At 43.5% G+C, this 23,915-nt stretch overlaps 1 protein-coding gene across 8 annotated transcripts in view; it reads left to right on the top strand.

The window, feature by feature from the left end:
* Nucleotides 1-23,658, top strand: part of Ikzf1 (IKAROS family zinc finger 1) — an 85,631-nt gene extending 61,973 nt beyond the window's left edge. For 4 of the 8 annotated variants that reach the window (XM_029483815.2, XM_029483813.2, XM_021176149.2 and 1 more), the window contains exons 4-8: nucleotides 1,366-1,626; nucleotides 7,095-7,262; nucleotides 11,251-11,373; nucleotides 14,628-14,762; nucleotides 22,658-23,658. In XM_029483815.2, coding sequence (XP_029339675.1) covers nucleotides 1,366-1,626; nucleotides 7,095-7,262; nucleotides 11,251-11,373; nucleotides 14,628-14,762; nucleotides 22,658-23,361 — 1,391 coding nt within the window. In that variant the 3' untranslated portion in view covers nucleotides 23,362-23,658. The remainder of the gene's footprint in view (nucleotides 1-1,365; nucleotides 1,627-7,094; nucleotides 7,263-11,250; nucleotides 11,374-14,627; nucleotides 14,763-22,657) is intronic. The other 4 variants (XM_085829107.1, XM_085829109.1, XM_029483816.2 and 1 more) reach the window with 4 other exon arrangements.
* Nucleotides 23,659-23,915: the final 257 nt, after the last annotated feature.

Below are 23,915 nucleotides of genomic sequence, written 5' to 3'. Positions count from 1 at the left end.
GGCTATGAAAGCTCCTGTATTTACAGATGAGGAATGAGGCACAGAGAAGTCAGATGACCTGCATAAAACCACTGCGCCTTTAAATAAAGGTGCCACGCCTCCAGGCCAGCCATTTTTCTCTTGGTGTCAGAATCTCAAATGTCCCAGTCAAGAGAAATTTGGGAAATAAGATTCTCTCTCAGGCCGTGAAGCAGGTGGGCTCCTTTAACTCAATATTCTCCATTGTAAAGTGACCTTAGATTCCCCTCCAGGGTCGATTTAAACACACAGCTGAATTCACCCCAGAATTTGGGAACCAGAAGGGTTGGGGAAACCCAGAAGAGCACACTTCAGACATCCTCTATGGCCATGTCCTGGCTGCTGCTCTGGGACCAAACTTTGAGAATCCTTGACCAAAAGTGCTCCTCAGAAGTTATGTCAAATAGAGGCTGGAGATACAGATCAATGGTTAATAGTAATTGACTGTCTTGCAGAGGACCCAGATTTAGTTCTAAGCACCCGCATTTGGTGGTTCACAAAAGCCTGAAGCTCTAGTCCCACAAAGCTGCACACAGTGCACATACATACGAGCAGACACTCCCACATACACACAAATGAAAAGCAAATGCCTGCTTCTTAATTATGTTAGTCACCTCACTGGTTATTTTACTTAGAGCAGCCCATACCTCCCTAACTCTTATGCACCTATAAAAAGCACTGTGAGAAATTATGACTACAGTTTCCACTGGCCATTGCATGTGGGATTCATCACTGTACCATTAGTGTTTCAGGGGCATGTTTATACAATGTGTTGTATTTTCTTTTAAAATAAGTAGGCGAATAACAAAACTACATGACTTGTGCTGGGACTCCAGCAGAGTCAATAGCGGTGTTTATTTGTTAACCTACAAGCATCTTCCTCTTTGAAAGACTGTTACCTGTTGCATTCATAAACTATTCCAGCTAACCTCTTAGCAAATGAAGGAGATGTGAGGACACCTCCACCCTAGGACACAGGCTGAGGTATGCTGCTATAAGATAAAAAAGAAAGCCAATTGCTAAGAAAACGGAACTTGGACAAGGGAGTTGGAATCAGAGGTCCAAACAGCAAAGAGCTGTTCCAAATTTATTGTGCATATGCATAAGAAAATACTCACCCGTTCAGACCTGCATCTGTCCCTGCATCCCTAAGTGCATCCCGTAGGTACCATCCACACTCTCTGGAAGCTTGGTGCATGCACCAGTCAGACTGCCCGCCTTGAGGTACAGGCTCAAAACTGCTTAGAAGCTCCAACTGTCTATTTGATGCCTTGTTGCTGCTGTGTTGCTATCTTGTGACTTGTTTTTGCAGTGACACTGAGCGGCCTCCTGTGTTGTCTCTTTCAGCCAGTAATGTTAAAGTAGAGTCTCAGAGTGATGAAGAGAATGGGCGTGCCTGTGAAATGAATGGGGAAGAATGTGCAGAGGATTTACGAATGCTTGATGCCTCGGGAGAGAAAATGAATGGCTCCCACAGGGACCAAGGCAGCTCGGCTTTGTCAGGAGTTGGAGGCATTCGACTTCCTAACGGAAAACTAAAGTGTGATATCTGTGGGATCGTTTGCATCGGGCCCAATGTGCTCATGGTTCACAAAAGAAGTCATACTGGTAAGGCCTGGGAGTTTTCCCTTGAGTGTCTCCTGAGGTCCTGTGGGGGCTGAAGGAGCAAAATGTACTGTCAAGGGCTGGGGATGCAACTTAGTATTGTAGAGCACCTACCTAGCACGCACAGTCCCTAAGTTCAAAGTGCAGAGGAGGGTGGGAAAAGGAATGTGGTCTTGAAGCAAGTTCCCCATGGACTAGCAGGGCGGCAGTTACTTATAAATAGCTCCCAAGTTGTACTGAGGCACAGCTTTCTTATTCTGGGGCAGTGTTTGAAAGGTCTTCTCGGCATGTACATAATCAACCCTTTGAACGAAAGAAAAAGCTAACAGCATGTGTGTGTCAGCTTCTGAGACTATGATAGTATACTCGATAGAAAAAAGAAAAAGAAAAATCCCAGCCACAGTGCTGACTCTCATGTCCAAAGTGTCCATCCTTCACAAGACAAGATCAGAAGCTAGAGACACACCAAAACTGACTTCACAAATTTCCCATTGAGAAACTACAGAGAATACTTGTTTTAATCTTGTTAACACTTGGGATTCTCTATTCTGAGGCATTAGTGAATCATTAGTGAGGCATTAGCCTAGCAGCAAAACAGTTTTTTTGGAAAGGGTGTGGGTCAGCATAAAGTGGTTCACCCTCCAGTCTGAGTCTCTGAGTCAGCTGGCCCTATTGCCACAAGTTTTCATCCCAGAGCAGTAGGGGACTTTCTGCCAAACTCCTATTACGGTAGAAGGTTTGCACAAGGCTTTAAGAGAATAAGAGAATGCAATAGTCTATTCAAAACTAAGAAAATGTTCAAGAGCCATGCCTACCCCTGCCACTGGCACTGTGGGAAGCCTAACCAGCTTCAATCGGCTATTCTACTCCTGTTCCACATGTATATGAACAGTCAGCTCCTTGTTCAACGTAACTGTTACTCCACCATCACTAAGGACACTAAAGAGGCTTCCTAGAACCATCAGTGGTGTTCAGGACAATTGTTTGCATGGTATAAGGTTTCTTTGAGGACAAAACTAAAGAGAAACATTACTCTTCTTTCCATAGAAGTTTCTTGAAAGGTAGATATTATAACCTGGCAAATTCACCCAACTCTTACAGCCACAGAAAGCTCACATGTAAAACGTAGAGAGCCTGGGCTATCACTACCCATATACTGGCTTCTTTGGGGCATGAGAAGGCTGGCATCTGCTACTGCAGTGTCCAGGAGGGAGAAAAACAAGCACAGATGAATGATAGCGCATTTTACTAGATTATCTCAGGAAGCTGAGGAAGATGGCTTGGAAATGACAGCCTTGTCTGTTTCTTACATGGGACTCAACAAGTGTGTGTTATCCAAAGAGGAATCAGGAGCTAGAACAGGTATAGAGCAGTAGTGTCATCACCAAGGAATGAAGGCGTTTCCAAGGTTGGGTTTTATATATGGACAGAAGCAGTTTCTAAAATTATATATTCCATGTATAGTATATGTACAAATGATTTATAAGATGATACTTAAATAAATGTTTGTCTTCAACAAAAGTTTAGCTCTAAAATTAGGCAAATTTGGCTTTTCTTAGAGGAGCCTTTAGTTCTCAAGTCACTCGTAGAAATAGACCTGACATACCCAGCCCTGAGAAATCAAATGTGAAGGTAGCCTTGCTCTTGCCTTCTGTGAGGCAGAAGAAATTAACATGGAGAACCCTGTGACAGTTGCTCAACCAGTCTACGGCCTGTAGCAAACCACTGCTGATAGAGAGCAAACCTCTGACTGTACAGTAAAAATCCCCTTAGATATTTGACAAATGAATCAAATTCTAGTGTAGTAAATTGCTAACATATGACTGCCTGCCTTGATTTTAAAAAAGAAGAAGAAGAAAAATTACATGTAATGATTAAACCTGCTATCAACAGATCTGGGAGGGTACCTGATATTTGCTACATACTTCCCTCAACAAATAGTGACTAAGTATCATACCTACCCCAATATGCTAAGCTCTTCAATTATGGAACAGATAGCTTACAGAAAGAGGAAACAGGAAGAGACTACACACACGCACGCGTGCACTCATACACAAAGTTTGGTCATTGCCAACTCCACAGTATATCTTTGTATATGTGAATATACAAATCCCCAGGTAGAAGTAAAAACCCCATTTAGCCAACTAGGTTTGACTAGCTAGACAGAGCAGACGGGTTTTCTCTTCCAGGTCTGGGTGGGATGTGTCAGCAAAGTTTTGGGCTCTGCATTCCTACAATAACAGCAGGTAGTGAGAATACTAACCCTCCACCCCACCCCTGTGAAAGGAGCCGTGAATCACTTGGAATCTTGAGAACATGCAGGTCCTAATTCAGACTCTGGGAGAATCTGGAGAGCCAGCATTCCTATGAAGTCCTCAAGAACGCTGGGCATGGAAGCTAGAGCACAATAAGCCTCCGGGTACATGCTGCTGAGGACAGGACAATAAGCAGAGCCATCTCTGTGGCCTATGAGGAACTGATGTAGGATGTGCTGCCCCAGTGGACAAGCCAGGATGTGCACCAGAGCCTCTCTCTCTTCTTCCCATTGCCCATGACCCAGTCAACCAGGCTCATGACTTGCAGCCCCTTTCTAGTAAACAAAGATCTCAGGGGCATAGCCCGGCTTCTACTCCTCTCACTGGGTGGCATTCCACTGCTGCCATTTTCTAAATGGCTTGTGGGCACCGGTGTGTCACTTCCCCTTGGGTGCTCCATTGGTTTCATGTTTGATTCAAGTGTCACAACCCCAGGGTAGCCACCAACAGCTCAGGGTGCATCTGAGGATCACCCTGGGGTGGTAGGGAGCTGCAGAAGGGCAGCGGGGCCCCACCTGTAACATCATTATTCTGAATAGCAAAGACTAGGAAGTGGCCTGAGCAGAACAAAGAGGCTGGCTTCCTGTGGTCTCCTGCCTAGCAGGTGCTACCACAGGCGTGGTAGTTACACATCTATTCTTGTATGCCAGGCTTTTTTTTAAATCTACCTTCTGCAGACAGGCCCTCGGATGTTCTACCAGGTTTTTTTTCTTTTTTTTTAAGAAGATATTCTTTATTACCCAAGTAACAGGTCGCAAACATTGTGAGAGACTAAAAAGTGTGGAGTTCCTGGGATGGAAATTAAATTCAGAATTTGCAGTACCTAATGTCTCATCCCAGTTAAATGTAGGTGGATACAAGCTTAAAGGACCTTAACTTAGCTATAGGCTGTTGTCCTCCAGGAAACAGGTCATGGCCCCTGTCAACAGAAACAGACATGGGCAGTGTCCCATGATCAAGATCTTCGAACACACCCACTTATGTGTAACACCTGCGTTGAGTGAAATACCATATGGTCCATTTTAGAAATGTGGTCTTTAAGACTCCCCACCATGGGCTGTACATTCATGCCCACCCAATCAGTTGGAAATCAGTAGATTTACAGTAACTCTGCCTTACCTTGCTTTGTAGCAAGGCTTGTGACACCAGGCAAGTAGTTCCCATGGAGAGATTTGAATCAAGTGAGAAGGCAGGTTTCAGTCCCCAAAGAATGCCCACCTTCCCTTCCTGTAGAAGAACGATGTGCTTTGAATTATCAAATTCAAAGAAATTGATAATTCAAAGGCATTACCAGTCCTGTCTGCCTCCCAATGACCAGAACAGTAGCTCGAATCACATCAGGGAGACACCTGGAGCACCTCCCAGCTCAGAAAGGGGTCATTCATTCAGCTGCTAAGCAAGTGACTTTGCCCACTTGGATCACCAGGAGTGTCTTCTGAACCTGTTCCATGTGCTTTCCCATGCAGCCTGAGGGCCCAGCCCTCTCTGAGTAGCAGCTACAGTGTTAGGCACGTTCTCCTTCCCCAGCTGGATCTTCCTGCATACACTGCTTACTTTTCTTGTTTCCACTCATCCAGTTGGAGCTGAGCACTTTGTGAACACAGTGTCCTGAGTGCTGAGTGTGCACTTGGGTTTCCCAGACGTGGTGACGGTTAGTGAGGCTTCTCAATGCTAACACCTACAGTTATCATTCTCCATCCTCCTTGACTTTAAACAGTGTCTTCACGTTCACCTGGGTCTAATCCAGACAGGAATTTTGGGAAACGTTGAATACTTACTGGTTAGTATCAAGAAGCCTCTGACTGGCCATTAAATACCATTGTAAATTAATTCTAACTTTTGTGTTTGCAATGCCCAGTGAAAAAGACCTAGAGGTGATTCGGAAATCCGGGCACCAGTATGCACATTAAAGCTTAACCTGGCACAGGTTTTAACAGCACCACCTGTGATAAAAACTCTCTGCTGCCCCTCCATTTCCATGTTGGAGAAATGTTAATTGGGTATTTTTAACACATTGTTCACCCTTAAGAGAAATGTGTCTCGGGACATGGGATTCATACATAATGATCATTTAAATGAAGCATCTGTTCTTCAAAGGCAGCGTTTATAAGGAACATAATGGGCACACCATTCCTGAGAGTTAAAGGCTGAGTTAGTGTCCACCCAGCAGGACAGTCACACACTCTTTACTCACAGGTAGCTCCTGCAACCATCTCCAGAGCCAGGGTGTAAGCCAAAGCTCTTGGGCACAGAGTGCAGGAGCCCTGGGCTGTCTCAGTCACAAACCAAGAAACCTCCTTGGAAACGCCTTCAATGGCAGCAAGATCTGTACCTGGAACATGACTTGTCTACTGTGGACACAAAAATGAATTCGAAGGATCTCCGAGTTGTGAGGAAAGGGAAAGGCAGGAAGTCTCAGGCAACTCACTGCGCTGCCTGCCGAGCGCGGGAGCCAGGGGTTCCCTCTGGAGGACGGCTGTCCTGTCCCTGAACTTCTCTTTTATTCAGTCTTGCTCCAGTCTCTCCCTCTCATGCTCACACTTTCTCTGTCTGTCTCTCTCCTGATTTGCCTGCTTAGGGACAGACAGGTAATGGAGAAGAAATTGAAAGGGAAAATACAGGGAAAATGTAAATGAAAAGAAGTTATTATAACTGTTATAATGAAGTGCCTTTCATTTAAATATAAGAATGTAACGCTGAAATGAACTTGTGATCCTGAAATGCATTTTTAATGAGTTTCCTTTTTATTTTGCTGCTTCAGTGGCATATTTTAAAGACCCTTTGAAAAAAGCCACATTAAAAACCCCACCAAATGCCACAACACGCAAAATTGGATATTGGTTTATTCCAAAACTGCTGATCAGGAAGAGTGACTCTTCATCACAAAATGTTGCAGTCACTTTATTTAAATGAGTTTGAATTTGCATTGTGATGTGCCATTCTGATTTAGGGAAAAAAAATTAGATTTTCAGATCAAATTGACCCAGCCAGTGAAGCGTTAAGCAGCTGGCAGGTTTAGTCTGAAAGCCTCATGTTCTATCAAACCTGCAGCCGGTGGAAGTCACCAAGCCCAAAGGAAACAACTTTCTCGAGGCCGCCCTCCTGAGCAGCTCTCTCTCAGTGCTTACCAGGCTACCCTCTTCCCTTCTTGCCCAGGTGAACGGCCTTTCCAGTGCAACCAGTGTGGGGCCTCCTTTACCCAGAAAGGCAACCTCCTGCGGCACATCAAGCTGCACTCGGGTGAGAAGCCCTTCAAATGCCATCTTTGCAACTATGCCTGCCGCCGGAGGGACGCCCTCACCGGCCACCTGAGGACGCACTCCGGTATGTTCACTGAGCATGGCAGGGATGCCATGTAGGGACCCAGATCATGTGTTCCATGTTCCCAGCCACTGTCCTTCCAATCCACCCAGTCCACAACCCTCTGGGGTGTTGGCCTCCTATGCGGTAATCACTTACTCCTACTGAACCAGAGGAAATGGGTGGAGGGGCGGTGCACACATGGAAACCCTGCCTCCTTGGTGTGTTTTAGAAGAGCTTTCCCCTCCAACCATGTCAGGTAAGTGGGTATTTTTCTGAAGTATACTACTCATGCCCTTAACTTTCCAAACACATCCTTTTACATCTATTGCTGTGTCACTCATATCAGTGGCTTATGTGGAATATATTGACTAGCAGTAATAAACATAATTATTTTCCTTGCAGAGAGATAGGTTGGTCAGAATATAACCCTGTCAGCCCAGGGCACACTGCCCCAGCCAGAGAGTAACTCCCAGGCTGGAAACCAACAGAGGCTTTGATGGGACTAATCAGTCTAGAGTTGTCAGCAAACTGCAGACAGGAAAATTTCCCTGTAAGGATGGTCCAGATACTCTAGAGTCTCAGAAGACCATCTATATAAATGCTGGACCGTTGTCAGAATGTTCCCAACCTGTCACACAGACTCATCATCTGCCTCCTGGGTGGCTTCTTATCCAGTAGCCCCACAAGCCTCCAGGTCTGAGATATAGGAATTTTGTCCAGCAACTATGTGCTATGTTTGCTTGCAATCTAGTATTTGTAGCACACATATGTTGCTTCCATTCTGCACTGCCGTGTGGTATCGTATGCTACACTGGCTTTAGGAGCTCTAGGTTGATGGGCCTTGCCCCTGCCCTCCAAGAGTGCCCTGTCATAACAAGCCGTCACTCTGTCCTTGCTCAGTGACAGAAAGGTCCTCAGTTTATCTCCCCAAACAAGACAGATTCATCCCAAGTTATCCATCTCTTTGCCCCATATTTCCTAAGCCCCTCACCAGCATCCTCTGTGTGTGTGGCACGGTAGAGTCCTGAGGGTCCTGCAGGAGCAGAAAGAAAAGACAGTCTGTCCTATTTGGAGGATCTGTAGAGATTCCCACAGCAGGAGGGCTACAGGGAGTGGTCAGCTCAAGCTAAGTTTGCTTTAGAGGAACTCTGAACCAATGAGAGCAGAGGTTACTGCAGTGCATATTTTAACAGGTGGTATCCAGAGCTGGGCTTTCTGGTTAGTGGTCAGATATAGAGAAGAAAAGAAGCTAAGGCTATGTGTCATCTCCCCTGTACTCTACTTCCCTGCCTGACTGGCAGTGAACAGTCAGGAGACTCCTAAAAGTGTGCGGCAGAAAGTTAAGACTTGGGCGAGTTCCTTGGCACTGCCAAGAAAGGTGGTGCCCTCCGTTGAGGAGCTGCCCTCTCAGGCAGCGTGTGGGTCAGAGAACATGTCAAGAGACAGACACCTCCTTGTCTTAGGTAGGGCACTACCTCAGACCTGGGAGGCGTTTTCTACAAGGAATGAGGAGAACCAAAGGCTTCCTGGGATGGAGGTAACACTGTCTGTGTGTAGATGCTCCACAAGGTGAAGGCACTGCAAGGCAGGGAGTGACATACAGACCTGGGTAGGTGGCAGGTGACTTCGGAGAAAGTCACATAAACACAGTAGGAAGGTACCATGCACTCAGATTGGCAGCAAGCACGACTTCCCAAGCCAATGGAAAATTCCAAGACCCACTTTTAGGCTGATACCAGTCACAGCACTATCACCCTTTAATTACTGGTTTACAGTATAAGTCTTTCCTGCATGTCCATCCTTCAACTTAAGATAGCAAGACAACATCTTGTGAAATCAGGGCTGAGTTTTGCAATTTGCCTACATGTTGGTCATTGCATTTAAGGCATGATGGTATCCTCCTCTCGATGGGGCTAATGATTTGAATAGTTATTTAAAACAGACAGAGGGCTCCTGACAGTTATTTCTGCCACAGAGTCACCAATGAGCTGGTAAAGATGTCCACCAGAGACCTGGGGCGTGGGTGACTCCATTGTCTGAAAATGTACTTAACAAACACAGCTCTGGGAGAAAAGAAACACTGTGTTTCCTTCTTCAAAGCAATTTTACCAAAATGACAGGACTTCAGCCTTTGTCTGCAAAGTCCAGGGTGTTATATTTTCTTAATGAATGGCCACGCCCACATTCCATTAAAAGCTAGGGTCAACCATAGCTTTCCCTAGCATCCTGTGGTGGTCTGAGGTTCTAGACTCTACTGTGATAATGGAATTTGTGCTGGTATCAGGGTTGGTACTCTTTTGGAAACTACAAACTTTGTTAGAGACAGTTTGGTTCTCGTGTTCTAGCATTAAAGTCAATCGTATACTAAGAAAAATCAGGTACCATACCATTTATATAGGGAGGCAATTTGATTCACGAAATCACTAAAATTAACATTTTTGTGGGAAAGGACATGTATTAATTTCTGTAACCATAGAATATAAATGTGCAACCATATGCAATATTCGTTCCATATTTCATCATTTGTGGTACATCACTGTCTCTAGACAAAAATTCTATATAACTGGAGAGATGGCTCAGCAGTTGGAGCACTGGCAGCTCTTCCAGAGGGGCCACATTGGATTCCCAGCACCCACGTGGTGATTCATAATAATCGGTAACTCCAGTCCCAGGGAATCCAACTCCCTCTTACAGCCTTTTCAGGCAGACACCAGGCAAGCAAGTGGTATACAGGCATACATGCAGGGAAAAAAAAACCATGCCCATGAAATTAAGTAAAATAAAAATCTGTTTTGGAGTCTACAGATGAAGCTTTGGTTTCCTTGAGAGCATCTTCATAGCATCTGGTCACTTAGGAAAGAGACTTAAGTCACATTGAATTACCAGTTATCAAGCATTCCTGTTTGGATGGCTTTATATCATACTTAGCATGAGAAATACAATGTGATGTTGAGGTGAAACTCTATATTCCACATAAAGTAATCGGAGACCATCTTCTCTTAAAAAAAAAAAAAAAGGGCCTTTATTGAAGTCTTTAAAAACAGATATTATATGGACCCTTTCCTATTCTTCTCCTAAAATACCTCTCAAAAAACCCAGGAAGGACTAAACTCTTGTAGAGCCACATTGCCACACATAAAAGCCACTGGCCATACTTAAGTTTTAGTAAATTAAAATTAAACAAAATTAAAATGTTAGTCCTAACATTAATCTAGCCAAACTTAGAAACTCCATGTAACAGTGAATGCCAAGCTGAACAGATATGCAAAGAACACTTAGAGTGCTCAAGTCGTTAGCATGAGTTCTAATGGCTAAGGCTGATCTGGATATTTCATCATCTCATATTCTTTGCGGGTAGAATAGAGGCTTTTCATATGCTCTTCCTATGCAAAACACGTTGTATGTTCTCCAGGTATATGAAAATGAATTTGGCTTATCCATATCCCTTTTCATTTTGTGTTTATATGTTGTATATTCTTAATATTCTTAAGCAGGATAGTATGTACTATAAGTGTAAAATATATTTGAATTATATAGAAAGATAGAATTTAGAAATACTCATTTCATTAAAGCCTTTTCCTGCCATGATTTCTTAGAGACTTGCGCAACCTCATTTTGCCTCCTGAATTTTCACCATATTCATTAGAGGTTGTCACAGTAAGGGGTCAGCCTGGGGAGAGGCCCAGCCTGGCAGTGACTCTGTACTCTCCTCATGTTTCTGTCCACACAGGAACACGGAGAGAGTTTACTTTTTACCATTAAAGAAGACACTTGAGTCAGTGTCATAGGTTAAGATGAAATTCATGAATTCTTGGTACACTCAATGAGTCACCTGGGCATTAACATTTTTAAAATTCATTAATTTTCACTAAGTCCATAATAGTCATAGCTCAGTAGAGAGTACATTTTTTTTTATCTTTTTTTTTTTTTTTTTTTGCTTATAAATGTATTGATTACCCAGAAGGCCAATATTTAATTGGAGTCTTAAACTCAATTGTGTTTTCTGCAGTTGGTAAGCCTCACAAATGTGGATATTGTGGCCGGAGCTATAAACAGCGAAGCTCTTTAGAGGAGCATAAAGAGCGATGCCACAACTACTTGGAAAGCATGGGCCTTCCGGGCATGTACCCAGGTAAGCACTGAGGCCCCTGCTGAGCTGCACCCCTCCCCCTCCCAGCACCTGGGTCAGGACGGGGGCTCTGTGGCCTGTTTCAGCCACAGGAGGAACTTTTTGTCCTGTAGCACTGCAACTACACTAGGGACAAACCGAGCTTCTCTACTTCCCAAGTTCTCAGTTGACCAGTCATACATAACCTGTCTTAAGACCTCCTTAACAGCAGTGACCCTTTTAAGAGTCTGTGTTGTGGGGTATTTTGTCGTTGTTGTTTGGGTTGTTTTGTGTTTTTTTTCCCTAGGGGATGGTGGGTGGGATTCAAACCAAGAATTGGCTAAAGCTATAGCTAAGTGATGAACGAGCTTGCCTGGTGTGCAAGAGGCCCTGAGTTTGATCTCCAGCACCACAAGTGAGAAAATAAAATAACCAAGCTAGAGTAGTGTCGTTCGTGATTGCTTCTTTGTGTTTAAATGTCCAAATAAAATGTGAGTCTTTAAAAAAAAAACTAATAACTCATGAAGGTCTTCAAAAAAGAACTGTTAGGCTGGAACTAAACATTGATTTAGACTGAGCTTTGAGTATCCACAGTTGGAGAGAGCAGAACTTGTTAGGAGACCTGGTGGCACTGGTTCTGAGCCTGAGGAAGAGTGTTGGATGTCTATTGAGCACTACATTGTGGTGAGAATCAGTTTCTAATTTGTCCTGCCTGGTGTCTGTTGATTCAGAGCACTGCAGTGATGGCTTCATGCTCCAGTTCTTTCTCAAGAAGTGAGAAATTACTCTTGCAAGAAGCAGCAATCTGACCTCAGCCTGCCCAAAGAGGCATTTAATTACATTGGGTTCTTCCTGCCTCTGCCTCAGGGCACATTAAGATACACTAGATGATTATAGTTGCCCCCAAGCCAGTGCCAGCCAGCTTCCATCACTGTAATGGGTGTCTGAGACAACCAGTAATAATAGGAAGGCAATTCTGTTTTGGAACTTTGGAGGTTTCAAACCATGGTCGATTGGCTCCATTGCTTTGGCCAGGCCATGCTGGAAGCACAGGTACACTGAAATCTCCTGCCAGAGAGACCCTAATAAGCCAGGGAGAAAGAGAGAAAGAAAAGGTTAGGGACCCAGGCTCCTTGTTGAGAGCATGTCCCAATGATTTAAGGACTTCCCCCAAGACCCCAGCTCTCAAGGTTCCCAGCAACTTTTCCTTGGTTCATCCTAGAGCCAAGGCCTCCCACACGTGGGCCTGTGGGGGACCCTGCAGTTGCAAACTGTGGCTGCCTAGGTCATGTCTTACTTCACTATTTCACCCCTGAAACCTCTGCCTTATACATATACACTGAGTGCTGGCTTAGGGAGCATGGCATTGAGGCTCCATCCTGCCAATAAACATGTGCATTCTCATTTGTCTCCTGACCCTGACCCTCCATCTCCCTCAGGTCACCTCATTACTCCCACAGACCTAGTTAGGTTGGGTCCATTAGTTAAAAACTGCCTAACTCAAGAGATGTAAAAGTAAGGTTTGTTTTTCTGAATATGATTTTCTTTAGTAAAAAGGTTAAGGATACCTGTTATACTTCGCCTATATCTGCATAGGATAAGGAACTATCTCCTGAGCCTCACATGCACCAAGGACAGAGAAAAAGTACTGGGCTCAGAGGTGTGGTATGATGTCACCTGAGAGATGGAGCACCTGAGAGAAGGGAAGATATGTAAATTAGCTTGATAAATCACATGTATGAATGACTTCTAGAATTAGGTTTTATGACTTTCTGTATTTCCTCCTATTAATCAGAGTGGGCTGAATGTTGAGCTATTTAACAAGACACCCTCATAATTCACTGTTAACAGAATATGCCAGCAGTGGTATTTGACTAGAAATGCAGGTTTTAAAGTGATGATATAAAAATGCGTAAGGATTGTGTGGGCATGCAGGGTACAGAATACGCAAGTGGCAGAAACTACCAGGTCATCCTGAGCAAGGGGGAAATGTAAAGATGATGGAGTGAATGAAGGCTGAGCCATTGTGAATATCCATTTATTGTAAAAAAAAAAAAATTCAGGAGTGGATGCTCACAGTCAGCTATTGGATGTATCACAGGGCTCCCAATGGAGAAGCTAGAGAAAGTACCCAAGGAGCTAAAGGGATCTGCAACCCTATAGGTGGAACAACATGATGAACTAACCAATACCCCGGAGCTCTTGTCTCTAGCTGCATATGTATCGAAAGATGGCCTAGTCGGCCATCACTGGAAAGAGAGGCCCATTGGACTTGCAAACTTTATATGCCCCAATATAGGGGAATGCCAGGGCCAAAAGAATGGGAATGGGTGGGTAGGGAAGTGGGGGGCGGTATGGGGGACTTTTGGGATAGCATTGGAAATGTAATTGAGGAAAATATGTAATAAAAAATATTAAAAATTAAAAAAAATTATCAGAAAAAATATATTTAAATATTGACAAGGCTAGGGTTATGTAAAGATGTAGCCATGGGTCAAGGAACTCTTTGAGGAGCATGAAGATAAACTAGATAGAACCAGATAAACCTATTGTAAATCAATGGCCTGAGAAGGGAAACACACAAGGCAGGAACAGTATTGGAAGAGCTGTTTAAAAAGTAGAAGCTGATTACTTTACACTCTAAGCTCCTGGGGAATGAAGGAATTATATATCTTAGAAGTCCCTGCCTTGCAAACGAGGTGTCAGGATAGATGAGAGTATGCAGGAGACAAACTTGTATCTTCTTCACTTGTGGGCAGGGAGAGTTGGTATAGAAAAGCAGATGGAATGAGCTAACCTATATGTCTCTGTTTACCTTAATGGATGCTCGGCTTCCTACCCTGTGTGACTGCTGTGTGGTCATTAGACATGTGCTGTGTGGCTGAGGACTGCTCCCTATAGAGTTGTGACTTTAGACCCTTTGTTCATTTCTGGACCCGATGATATTTGGTTCTCATTGTTGTTGTTAAATTTGGTTAAGGCAATCTTGACAAAAGGCCCTCCAAAGTAACACAGTTAATTCACTGTGGTCCAGCCTTGTGTGGTAGACAGCAGCTTGTTATTTTGGTCTTAAGGATAATGTGGGTTGAACAGGTGGAGGATGGAGTCCTAGCAGGTGGCTAGTCATTGGCATTGCGGTAGCTGGTTCTGCCAGGGGCTGCAGGATGAGAAAACGGCTCTTATTGGCACTTGACAAATGTGCAGTTAACACTGAATACAGCAGGATCTTGAAGTGCAAGCATTTCTAAACTAGCCTCTCTAACTGTCTTTGACTTTAGTCATTAAGGAAGAAACTAACCACAACGAGATGGCAGAAGACCTGTGCAAGATAGGAGCAGAGAGGTCCCTTGTCCTGGACAGGCTGGCAAGCAATGTCGCCAAACGTAAGAGCTCTATGCCTCAGAAATTTCTTGGTAAGAGTTAAATGTTTGCTGTCTCTTAACATAGAACTATGTGGGTGTTCTAGACAAATAAAAATTATTTGAAAGTAGAGGAAAACAAAAAAAAATCTCCCTTTTGGAAAAAAAAAAGCTTATTATTTCTTAAATACTGTAAATTTTTTCTAATAATATTATTCACACTGATAGACCTTTTACTAGGAATTAGATAGGGTGTCATAGCATTTGGAGCCTTTGGTATGATGTTTCTGTGGCCGCGCTCTGACATGGTTACATCAACTCTTTCTCCCCTCCAAGGACAGTGAGGCCTAATAGGAACCAAACAGAGATGAGCCCCCTCAGAAGACAGTGGAAGGGTACAGCTAGACTTGCTGTTCTGATCACTGAATCCTTACCTGTCCTTGATACTATGCGGAATAATGCAGAGGGAGTGAGTTGTTCATGACGCCTTGTTGCCTATAGTAGGTCATAGACAAGAACCTCGTGCCTGCCAGCTAAGGCGGACACTGTGAGGACAAGGAAGTAGCGGAGACAGATGCCTGAATGGCATCACTAGCCTCACAGGCAGGCTTTAGGTCAGAACAGAGATGCTCGTAAAGTCTATGGGGGCAACATGGGGTAAATGACCCAACCTTCCCAAGCCTGGGTTCCATTCTTTATGTGTCTCATAAGGCAGCCTGAAGCATAACATGCCCCCACAGATATAAAACATTTTAGAATCCCTCAGTAGGAAAATCAGCTACTATCATTATCAAGAAAAGAAACCTTATGTCCAAGAAAGAAACAGTAAGGTGTTTGGGAAGCTGAGGTGGACTTTGAGAAAGGGGCAGGACCTCGGCAGCATGCCATACAGTGAAGGGGTCATGGAGTCTAGGCAGACAAGGAAAATTACTCTGCTGGTGTTGTTGGGATCTAGAGCAGGACTAGTGGGTATTTCCCAGCTTTGCGCAGTACCCACTGGAAAGCAGTGAGTAAAGCTGTGCCATGATGTTCTGACTATAACAGTACTGGTCATTGAGGGCCAAACTGGGCAGCAGCATCTCATTTGGAATCACAGAGAAACAGGGGTATGCTCCCAATGGGAGCAGAAGCTGAGCACATAGAGATGACATGGGTCAAAATTATCTGGACATGGGAGATGGCAGGAGAATGGGGAGTAATTGAAAGAATGCTTTGGTGAAGAAGAAATGGAGGTCAAGGTAGGGCTGGTGAAGGAAACTGTGGTTTCCCTTGCTTAGTGTGCCATTTGCAGAAAAGACAAATCCAAGTCTGGAAAATAAGAGTTCAGGGTTTGATGTAATTGCTTTTAAGAATGCTACCCGGGTAAGGCTACCCCATGGAAGCTGTGCTACAAAGGATGTGCAAATAAAAAGTTGGTGACACACACACATCTTTACAGAGATGTAAAGATCTTTACCTACACTGAGGCAGAAAGACAGAGGTAAGGTTCTAGGCGTTGATAAGGAGGGGAAGAAAGACCACTAGAAAACAAAACAGAAACCACTTATTAGAAATATTGTTCATAGACTTGTCTCTCTGTGTATGAGGTTTTGAACCAAAAGAATAAAGGAGACTTCATATCCTGATCAAAGAAAGAGGCAATCTTGGTCAAGGAGCCAGCTGTTGGATGGCTGGGGCTTTGGAAAGTATGAGGTGCAGGTCCCTATCTTCTCCCTGAGGAGTACACAGAAGACAGGAACCATGATGAACTATCTGGGAGACTGGCAGAGATGAAGCAGCAAATGTGTTCAAGGGTTGTGAAGAGTAACTGACCTCAGGAGGCAGGGTGTGACTTCCTCTTTCCGATTAGGAACCTGAAGAGTGCCCCATGCCTTAGGAATGAGCATCTGCAGTGCCCTGAAGCTTCCGGAGACTTCCAGCCAAACAGAGCATCTGAAACTTTGCCATGGCTCTCCTGGGTGAATGGGCATTGTCTTGATTCACACGCTCTATGTGAAAGGGATCCACAAAACTGGTGAAGCAATGCTGAGAGGGGAAAGCAATCTCCAGGGGAGAGGTTAAACACAAGAGGAAGTGGCCTTGTGGGAACAGGAGGACCAGGATAGCAGAAGTGAAGTGTGCAAGGAAGGACTCCCAGCAGCTGTGCTCTGTTGGTGTTCCCCCAGAGGTGGTTGGCAGTTCTCACACTAACCAGTGCCTCTTCCTGCTCTCCTGTCTGCCTTCCTCTCGGTGCTACATGACGACATTCCTGTCCACCCTTCCTACTGTGTCACAGTTTTCTCCCTAAAATGAAGAGAATTGGACCTCAAAGGTTGCTCTCCACATTTAGGATGATATCTCTTTGTGTACTTGAGATGATAGATAAATAGATAGTAAGAGTTTTGATAGAAGTATTTCATGTTTTTCAGAAAACCAAATGCAACATCCAGAAATTACCAGTATTAAATTAGAAGAACATCATTGTAAATATCTTCCTGCCATATATATTTCAGTGGACAGGATTAATAATAGGTGGACTACAAATAGAGATGTGGAGTAAAGGCCTTTAAGTTCCTGAATGCTCCACCTCAGAAAGATTGCAACTGCTCTTCCCTGGGCTGGAGGTGTTGCCTGGCTTCCCCTCTTCCCGTGTATTGATTGAAAATCAGTTCACAGTGGCCACAGCATATTCAACATGTCTTAGGAGATAAAGGCTCCTCAAATACACAGTCATTCCCAACGGGACTCAAAAAGGATGACTATCGGAAAAAATTTATTCTAAAAAATACTTTTAAAACAATCATTTTTATTGCTTTCATTTTTACATTGTACATTCTATTCACATTCTATGCAGAAATCATTATTCTTGCATAATCTAGATATTCAACACTATATATTTTAACAGGTTACAGAATCAGACCCTGGTCTCTTAGGCTCATTTCCGTTTATTCTGATAAATCCCTTCATTGAATACACTTTACATTCAAGCACCCTTGTAGACATTCCATCTCCATCTCTGCTTTGAGTTTGAGAATGTCACCTGTCACCTCTCTATAGTAACCCCAGGAGTGCGTAGCCTCCGGCCACTCTTCCTTCTCTAACATTGGCAGATTTTTCTTTGTTGAATTATGTGGGTGCCAAGTACAACCTGATTTTCTTTTCTTTGATATTATTTTTCTCCCAAAATATGTAGTGTTCTTTCCTTGGGCCTAAGTCAACCATCATCAGTAAGAAGCTCTTTGGTGTTTTACAGTCTACATGAAATGTAGCCTTTAAGACTGAGAGGTTCCTTTCTTCTTCCTTGTCTTTTGGAAACATTCCTTTACATAAGTACCAATTGTTCTATCTAATGTGACTTCTAGTCAAGAGTGCTGGTTTCCATGTCTGTTAGCATTTTGCTATTTTAATTTCTTTATTTTCTTTTAGTTTACTTACTGTTATTTTATATTTTTCCTGATTTAATTGAGTTCCTAGCAATGTTTATTCTAGTGTTTGCTATTTTTAACTCATGTATTGAGTATGTATTGAATTGGATTTTGTTTTAATTCCTGAGATCTAAAATCTCCCTTTATTCTGTTTTGTTTTGTTTTGTTTTGTTTTTTTGTTTTTTTTTTTTTTTTTTTTTTTTGGTTTTTCGAGACAGGGTTTCTCTGTATAGCTCTGGCTGTCCTGGAACTCACTTTGTAGACCAGGCTGGCCTCGAACTCAGAAATCCGCCTACCTCTGCCTCCCAAGTGCTGGGATTAAAGGCATGCGCCACCATGCCCGGCTCTGTTTTTTGTTTTTGTTTTTGTTTTTTTAGTATTGCCTTTGAATAGCTTCGAAATCTGACTGCTTGCATATTCTAAAAACTAAAATAGCTAAAACTTGAAAAAAAAAGTTTTACCCCATGTCATGAAGTAATTATGCTTCATTGCTCCTCTTCCTGGAATTAAGTTTCTTTTTCCCCTAGGATGGACTTTCTGGTTTGTCTTACTTCCCTTCTTGACAAAAAATATTTTCCCTGTAACCATGGCATTTCTTTTCATCCTGCTCATTCTACTTGGTCTAATGAGGCTTGACTGACATTTCAACATTCTTCCCATTGTACCTGAGACTTTTCCTATGAGAACTATAAGTTTTTTAAATCCTGAAAGAATGCCAAGGATGGTGTTGGGGGAGTTCAGGTGAGGCCTAGTACGTACGGCTTCTGTTTAAAATGTTCCCCTTTGAGAGCTCTCTCAGAGTTTTCAGATTTGGTTAAAACTCTAAACCAGCAGATGATGCCTTCTGTCTCCACAAGGGACATCTCAGGGCCTCACTTCCCCTGAAGTACAACTCATCAAGGCCTTTGCTTCTGTGCAGGGGAGCCAGCCCACATGCTAAGGTCTCTGATGTCATATGCTGCCTGAAAGTGGAATTTTCAGCTCCATGATCAAAATGAGGAGGGCATTTGCCCATTGGAACTCTGTCAGTGTGAGGGTTTGGAGGGAATGTTGAGAATGTTTTGTTTCTAGAAGTGACATTACCCAAAGCTTTGTCCAGTCTCAGGCAAGAATCTTCTGCTCCTTTCCTTGGTCATATGTAGTTGAATGTAAAGTAGAAATAAGAAGATGATGGATGGATGGATGGATGGATGGATGGATGGATGGATGGATGGGATAGATAGATAGATAGATAGATAGATAGATAGATAGATAGATAGATAGATAGATAGATAGGATGGATAGATAGAAGATAGATAGGAGGGAGACAGGGAGAGAAAGGGATGGATGAGTATATGGGTTAGATGATAGATAGATAGATAGATAGATAGATAGATAGATAGATAGATATAAAGAGATAGAGAGATAGGATGGATAGATAGAAGATAGATAGGAGGGAGACAGGGAGAGAAAGGGATGGATGAGTAGATAGGCTAGATAGATAGATAGATAGATAGATAGATAGATAGATAGATAGAATGGGTAGATTAGACTAGATAGATAGATAGATAGATAGATAGATAGATAGATAGATAGATAGATAGACAATAGATAGATTAGACTAGATAAATAGGATAGCTAGATTAGACTAGATAGATAGATAGATAGATAGATAGATAGATAGATAGATAGATAGATAGATAGATAGATAGATAGAATAATAGATTTCACTGGTTCACTGGGGCACTGGGGGCTTTTGTAGCTTTTAATTTTTCACATATGGGTAGAGAAATTCTACAGGTAGATTTGTCACACCATACTCATCTGGAATGTATATTGCTTTCTTTGCAACACCCACTTCTTGAAACAGCAGGCTTCAGTGGTTGCTTAGAAAACCACAGAACCACAGCTCTGAGGAGAAACAGGAAAGTACCACCTTTGGTGAGAGAACACAGACTTTTACACTAACAGAACTGGGCACCAGGCCACACCCTCCTCCTCCATTGCTAGGGTTTGGTAGTAAATGAGATGCAAGTACAAGAATGAGTTCCTCATGTCCACGTAATGAGATGGGTTCTCACCAAAACCACAAAAACACACACAAAGCAAACAAACAAACAAACTCTCCTCCTTGAGTGGAGAGAGAAATCCCTTCCTGGTTTCTACCATCCACTACACATGACTTTTGCTCTGCCCAGTTTCTGAGAGTGTGTAACTGGACATTAACATGTTTTCTTCCTGTAGCCTGAGGATCATTGTATGTCATTACCAGAGTATGTGTTGGTTCTGGCATGAGTAGATGAAAGCAAATGAAATCAAGCCATTGTGTGGTGCACACCCAGGAAGATGAAGAAAATGCAATGCAAAGGAAGATACTGAATCAGGAGGAATATATTCCAGGGCTACTATAGTCACTGATTATTTTTTCAAGGACTATGGTTAGACTTATGAATTGTGGAATATTTTTCCTACTGTAGATAAAGAGTTTGGGGGAAGTGCTGACCTCAGTGCTGGCATGAAAGACACTGGTATCATCTTCTACCACCACTCCATCAGCTGCCTTCAGGTACCACCTGACTGAGCAGCCTGTCACCCTGGTAGCTCAGTCTGTTGCCCCACTGTGGCTGGGTAGTTCACTTTCTTCAGACCCTTCATCAGTGCCCCTTTTTATTTTAATAAAGTCAGTCTAGTCTAAGGTTTCAGTATATGATCCCAGCCGTACTTGGACATTCCCTATGCCCCCAAGAGCTCTGTCCCCTGAACCTTTACATTGTCACCAAAGCTCCAGGCTCTCTGTCCCCTCAGGATCTTCACTGCTTCTGTTTCCAACAGTAAGATACAAAAAGCCCCAGCTGGCTCTTATGAGATGAGAAACCTATGCAACACTCTGGTAGCAAGCCTTCCTGAGATCATGGGATTTCATAGATAGGGATGGAGTCTTCTGTCATCATTTAGTGTGTATCTCCACTGCTAGCTGTGTGTATCCAAGGATACATATCCATTCTCACTGGCTTTCCTTTTAGTCCCACTGTTGAGGCAGACATATTGAAGAGAGGAAAAAGGCATTGTGGGAGGTGAGGTCTAAAAGTGCATCTGATTCGGCAGGCTGCCAAGTGCCTTCTTCTCACTGAGAGGGCACTCAGTGACTACCTCTGCCAACAGGAATATAAACTATCCATTTACTGAATGAATGTCTTCTCTGGGTCATGATTTCATGTTATACTTCACATCAATGTATTTAGAAAATAAATGTTTAAGGAAATTCATTTTATTTCATTATAAAACATTTTACTCCAAAACTATATCTGAAGCCAAATCTGGTCTCGTCTTCTTCCATTGCCAGGGAAGATTGTGTTAGCCAGATTTTCCATTATGATAGGGAAATATCTTAGATGTCCAATTTGTAAAAAGGAAGAGGTTTGACTTAAGCCTTGGGGGATCCTTCTTCATGACTGGTTAGCCCTATTGTGCTGACTCTGTGGCAAGAAAGCACAACAAGGTTATAGCGTAGAAATGTTGTCTTGTGGCTGCGAAGCAAAAGGGAAATATATGGGGGTCAGAGTTCCAGGACCCCCTTTAAGAATAAAGTCCCCCAAGTCTAAAATCTTCTCATTAGGCCCTTCTTCCCTAAAGAGTCGAGAACCTTCCAACAACAGCATGTCCCTGGGTAGACACTAAGCTTCCGGGACATTGTGATAAGACATTGTTCTCTACAAATGGGTTCAGCCACAATCATAACACAGGTTGGACAATACCTGAAAACATGGGCCTTTGGGGACATCGAAGGTCCAGACAGTAGCAGAGTTCATGTAGTCCTACAAGCTAACCATACGAGACCGTAAGTTTCTTGAGTCCCAGGTCTGGCCACCACTGAATTCTTAGTTCTGCTCATCTTTAGTATTAGCTGTGTTTGTAAACAGTAAGTGAATGGTGCCCACCTCCAAGCCTACTCAAATAGATCATCTCTGTTTCCTGCTTCCTGTTTCTGCTGAGCTAATTCACCACTGCTGACTATGAAGAAAGAGTACATACAATTATGTTTAAGTATTCCTTCAACTTCACCATGCATTGGAACCCATCCACTTTTCAAATATTTATAAGAAATATATAGTTTATTATAAATAATATATAATCATGTTTTGAGAACATTTTTAAGATTATTAAAATGATAAATGTAATATAGTATCTTAAATTTATTAAATATCATTAATTCTTGGCTGTGTATTTTTATTAAATAATTTTAGGATAAATTAAACAGTATACATTTAGAATGCTCTTTTAAAATATTTAAATTAAATATAATTGTATTAACTTTATCATACTTAATGAAATATGGGATTTACCCCTGTGAAATATGCCCTCTTTAAGCTGACATGGATAATCTTTAGTTTCTTTTTCATTAATGGGTAAATAGGACTTCCTGAAGAACCTACCATAGTAAGTCCCTGGGAAAGATGGCACCTTATCCCTCCTGAGCCCTGGCAGATGTGCCCTGTCTGCTGTGACACTAGAACACCATCCAACCGCTGGGTGTCGATTTCACTTATGATCATCTACTTCCCGCAGGAGACAAGTGCCTGTCAGACATGCCTTATGACAGTGCCAACTATGAGAAAGAGGATATGATGACATCCCACGTGATGGACCAGGCCATCAACAATGCCATCAACTACCTGGGGGCTGAGTCCCTGCGCCCATTGGTGCAGACACCCCCCGGTAGCTCCGAGGTGGTGCCAGTCATCAGCTCCATGTACCAGCTGCACAAGCCCCCCTCAGATGGCCCCCCACGGTCCAACCATTCAGCACAGGACAACGCCGTGGAGAACTTGCTGCTGCTGTCCAAGGCCAAGTCTGTGTCATCGGAACGGGAGGCCTCCCCGAGCAACAGCTGCCAAGACTCCACAGATACAGAGAGCAACGCGGAGGAACAGCGCAGCGGCCTTATCTACCTAACCAACCACATCAACCCGCATGCACGCAATGGGCTGGCTCTCAAGGAGGAGCAGCGCGCCTACGAGGTGCTGAGGGCGGCCTCAGAGAACTCGCAGGATGCCTTCCGTGTGGTCAGCACGAGTGGCGAGCAGCTGAAGGTGTACAAGTGCGAACACTGCCGCGTGCTCTTCCTGGATCACGTCATGTATACCATTCACATGGGCTGCCATGGCTTTCGGGATCCCTTTGAGTGTAACATGTGTGGTTATCACAGCCAGGACAGGTACGAGTTCTCATCCCATATCACGCGGGGGGAGCATCGCTACCACCTGAGCTAAACCCATCCAGGCCCCACTGAAGCACAAAGATAGCTGGTTATGCCTCCTTCCCGGCAGCTGGACCCACAGCGGACAATGTTGGGAGTGGATTTGCAGGCAGCATTTGTTATTTTATGTTGGTTGTTTGGCATTTGATTTGCGTTGGAAGATAAGTTTTTAATGTTAGTGCCAGGATTGCATTGCATCAGGAACATTCACAACATCCATCCCTCTAGCCAGTTTTGTTCACTGATAGCTGAGATTTCCCTGATATGTGGCTTCCTAACACTCTCCCCACCCACCCCACCTACCCCACCCACCCCACCCCCCCAAAACAGAGCCTGAATCTTCAAGAAGTGAATAAAACAATTATCCAAGAAGGAGTAAGGTGGATCTTGCCCTAAGCAGAGTTTATGCCACAAAGATTCTCCAAATCCTCCAAGACAGCACAGCCACTGGGGTTGAGCCATCTCAGGGAGCTCTGCAGGTGAGCCAGAGGACCAGATATAAGGCAGCTGGGGAGGAACAGGGACATCAGCCTGTGCAGAGACCAAGGCCAAAGGTTGAACTTTGAA

Source organism: Mus caroli, unplaced genomic scaffold (genome assembly GCF_978045245.1).
Source record: "Mus caroli unplaced genomic scaffold, Mus_caroli_1 scaffold_13, whole genome shotgun sequence".
In the NCBI taxonomy this organism is placed as follows: domain Eukaryota; kingdom Metazoa; phylum Chordata; class Mammalia; order Rodentia; family Muridae; genus Mus; species Mus caroli.
This window is presented reverse-complemented; position numbering and strand designations above follow the sequence as displayed.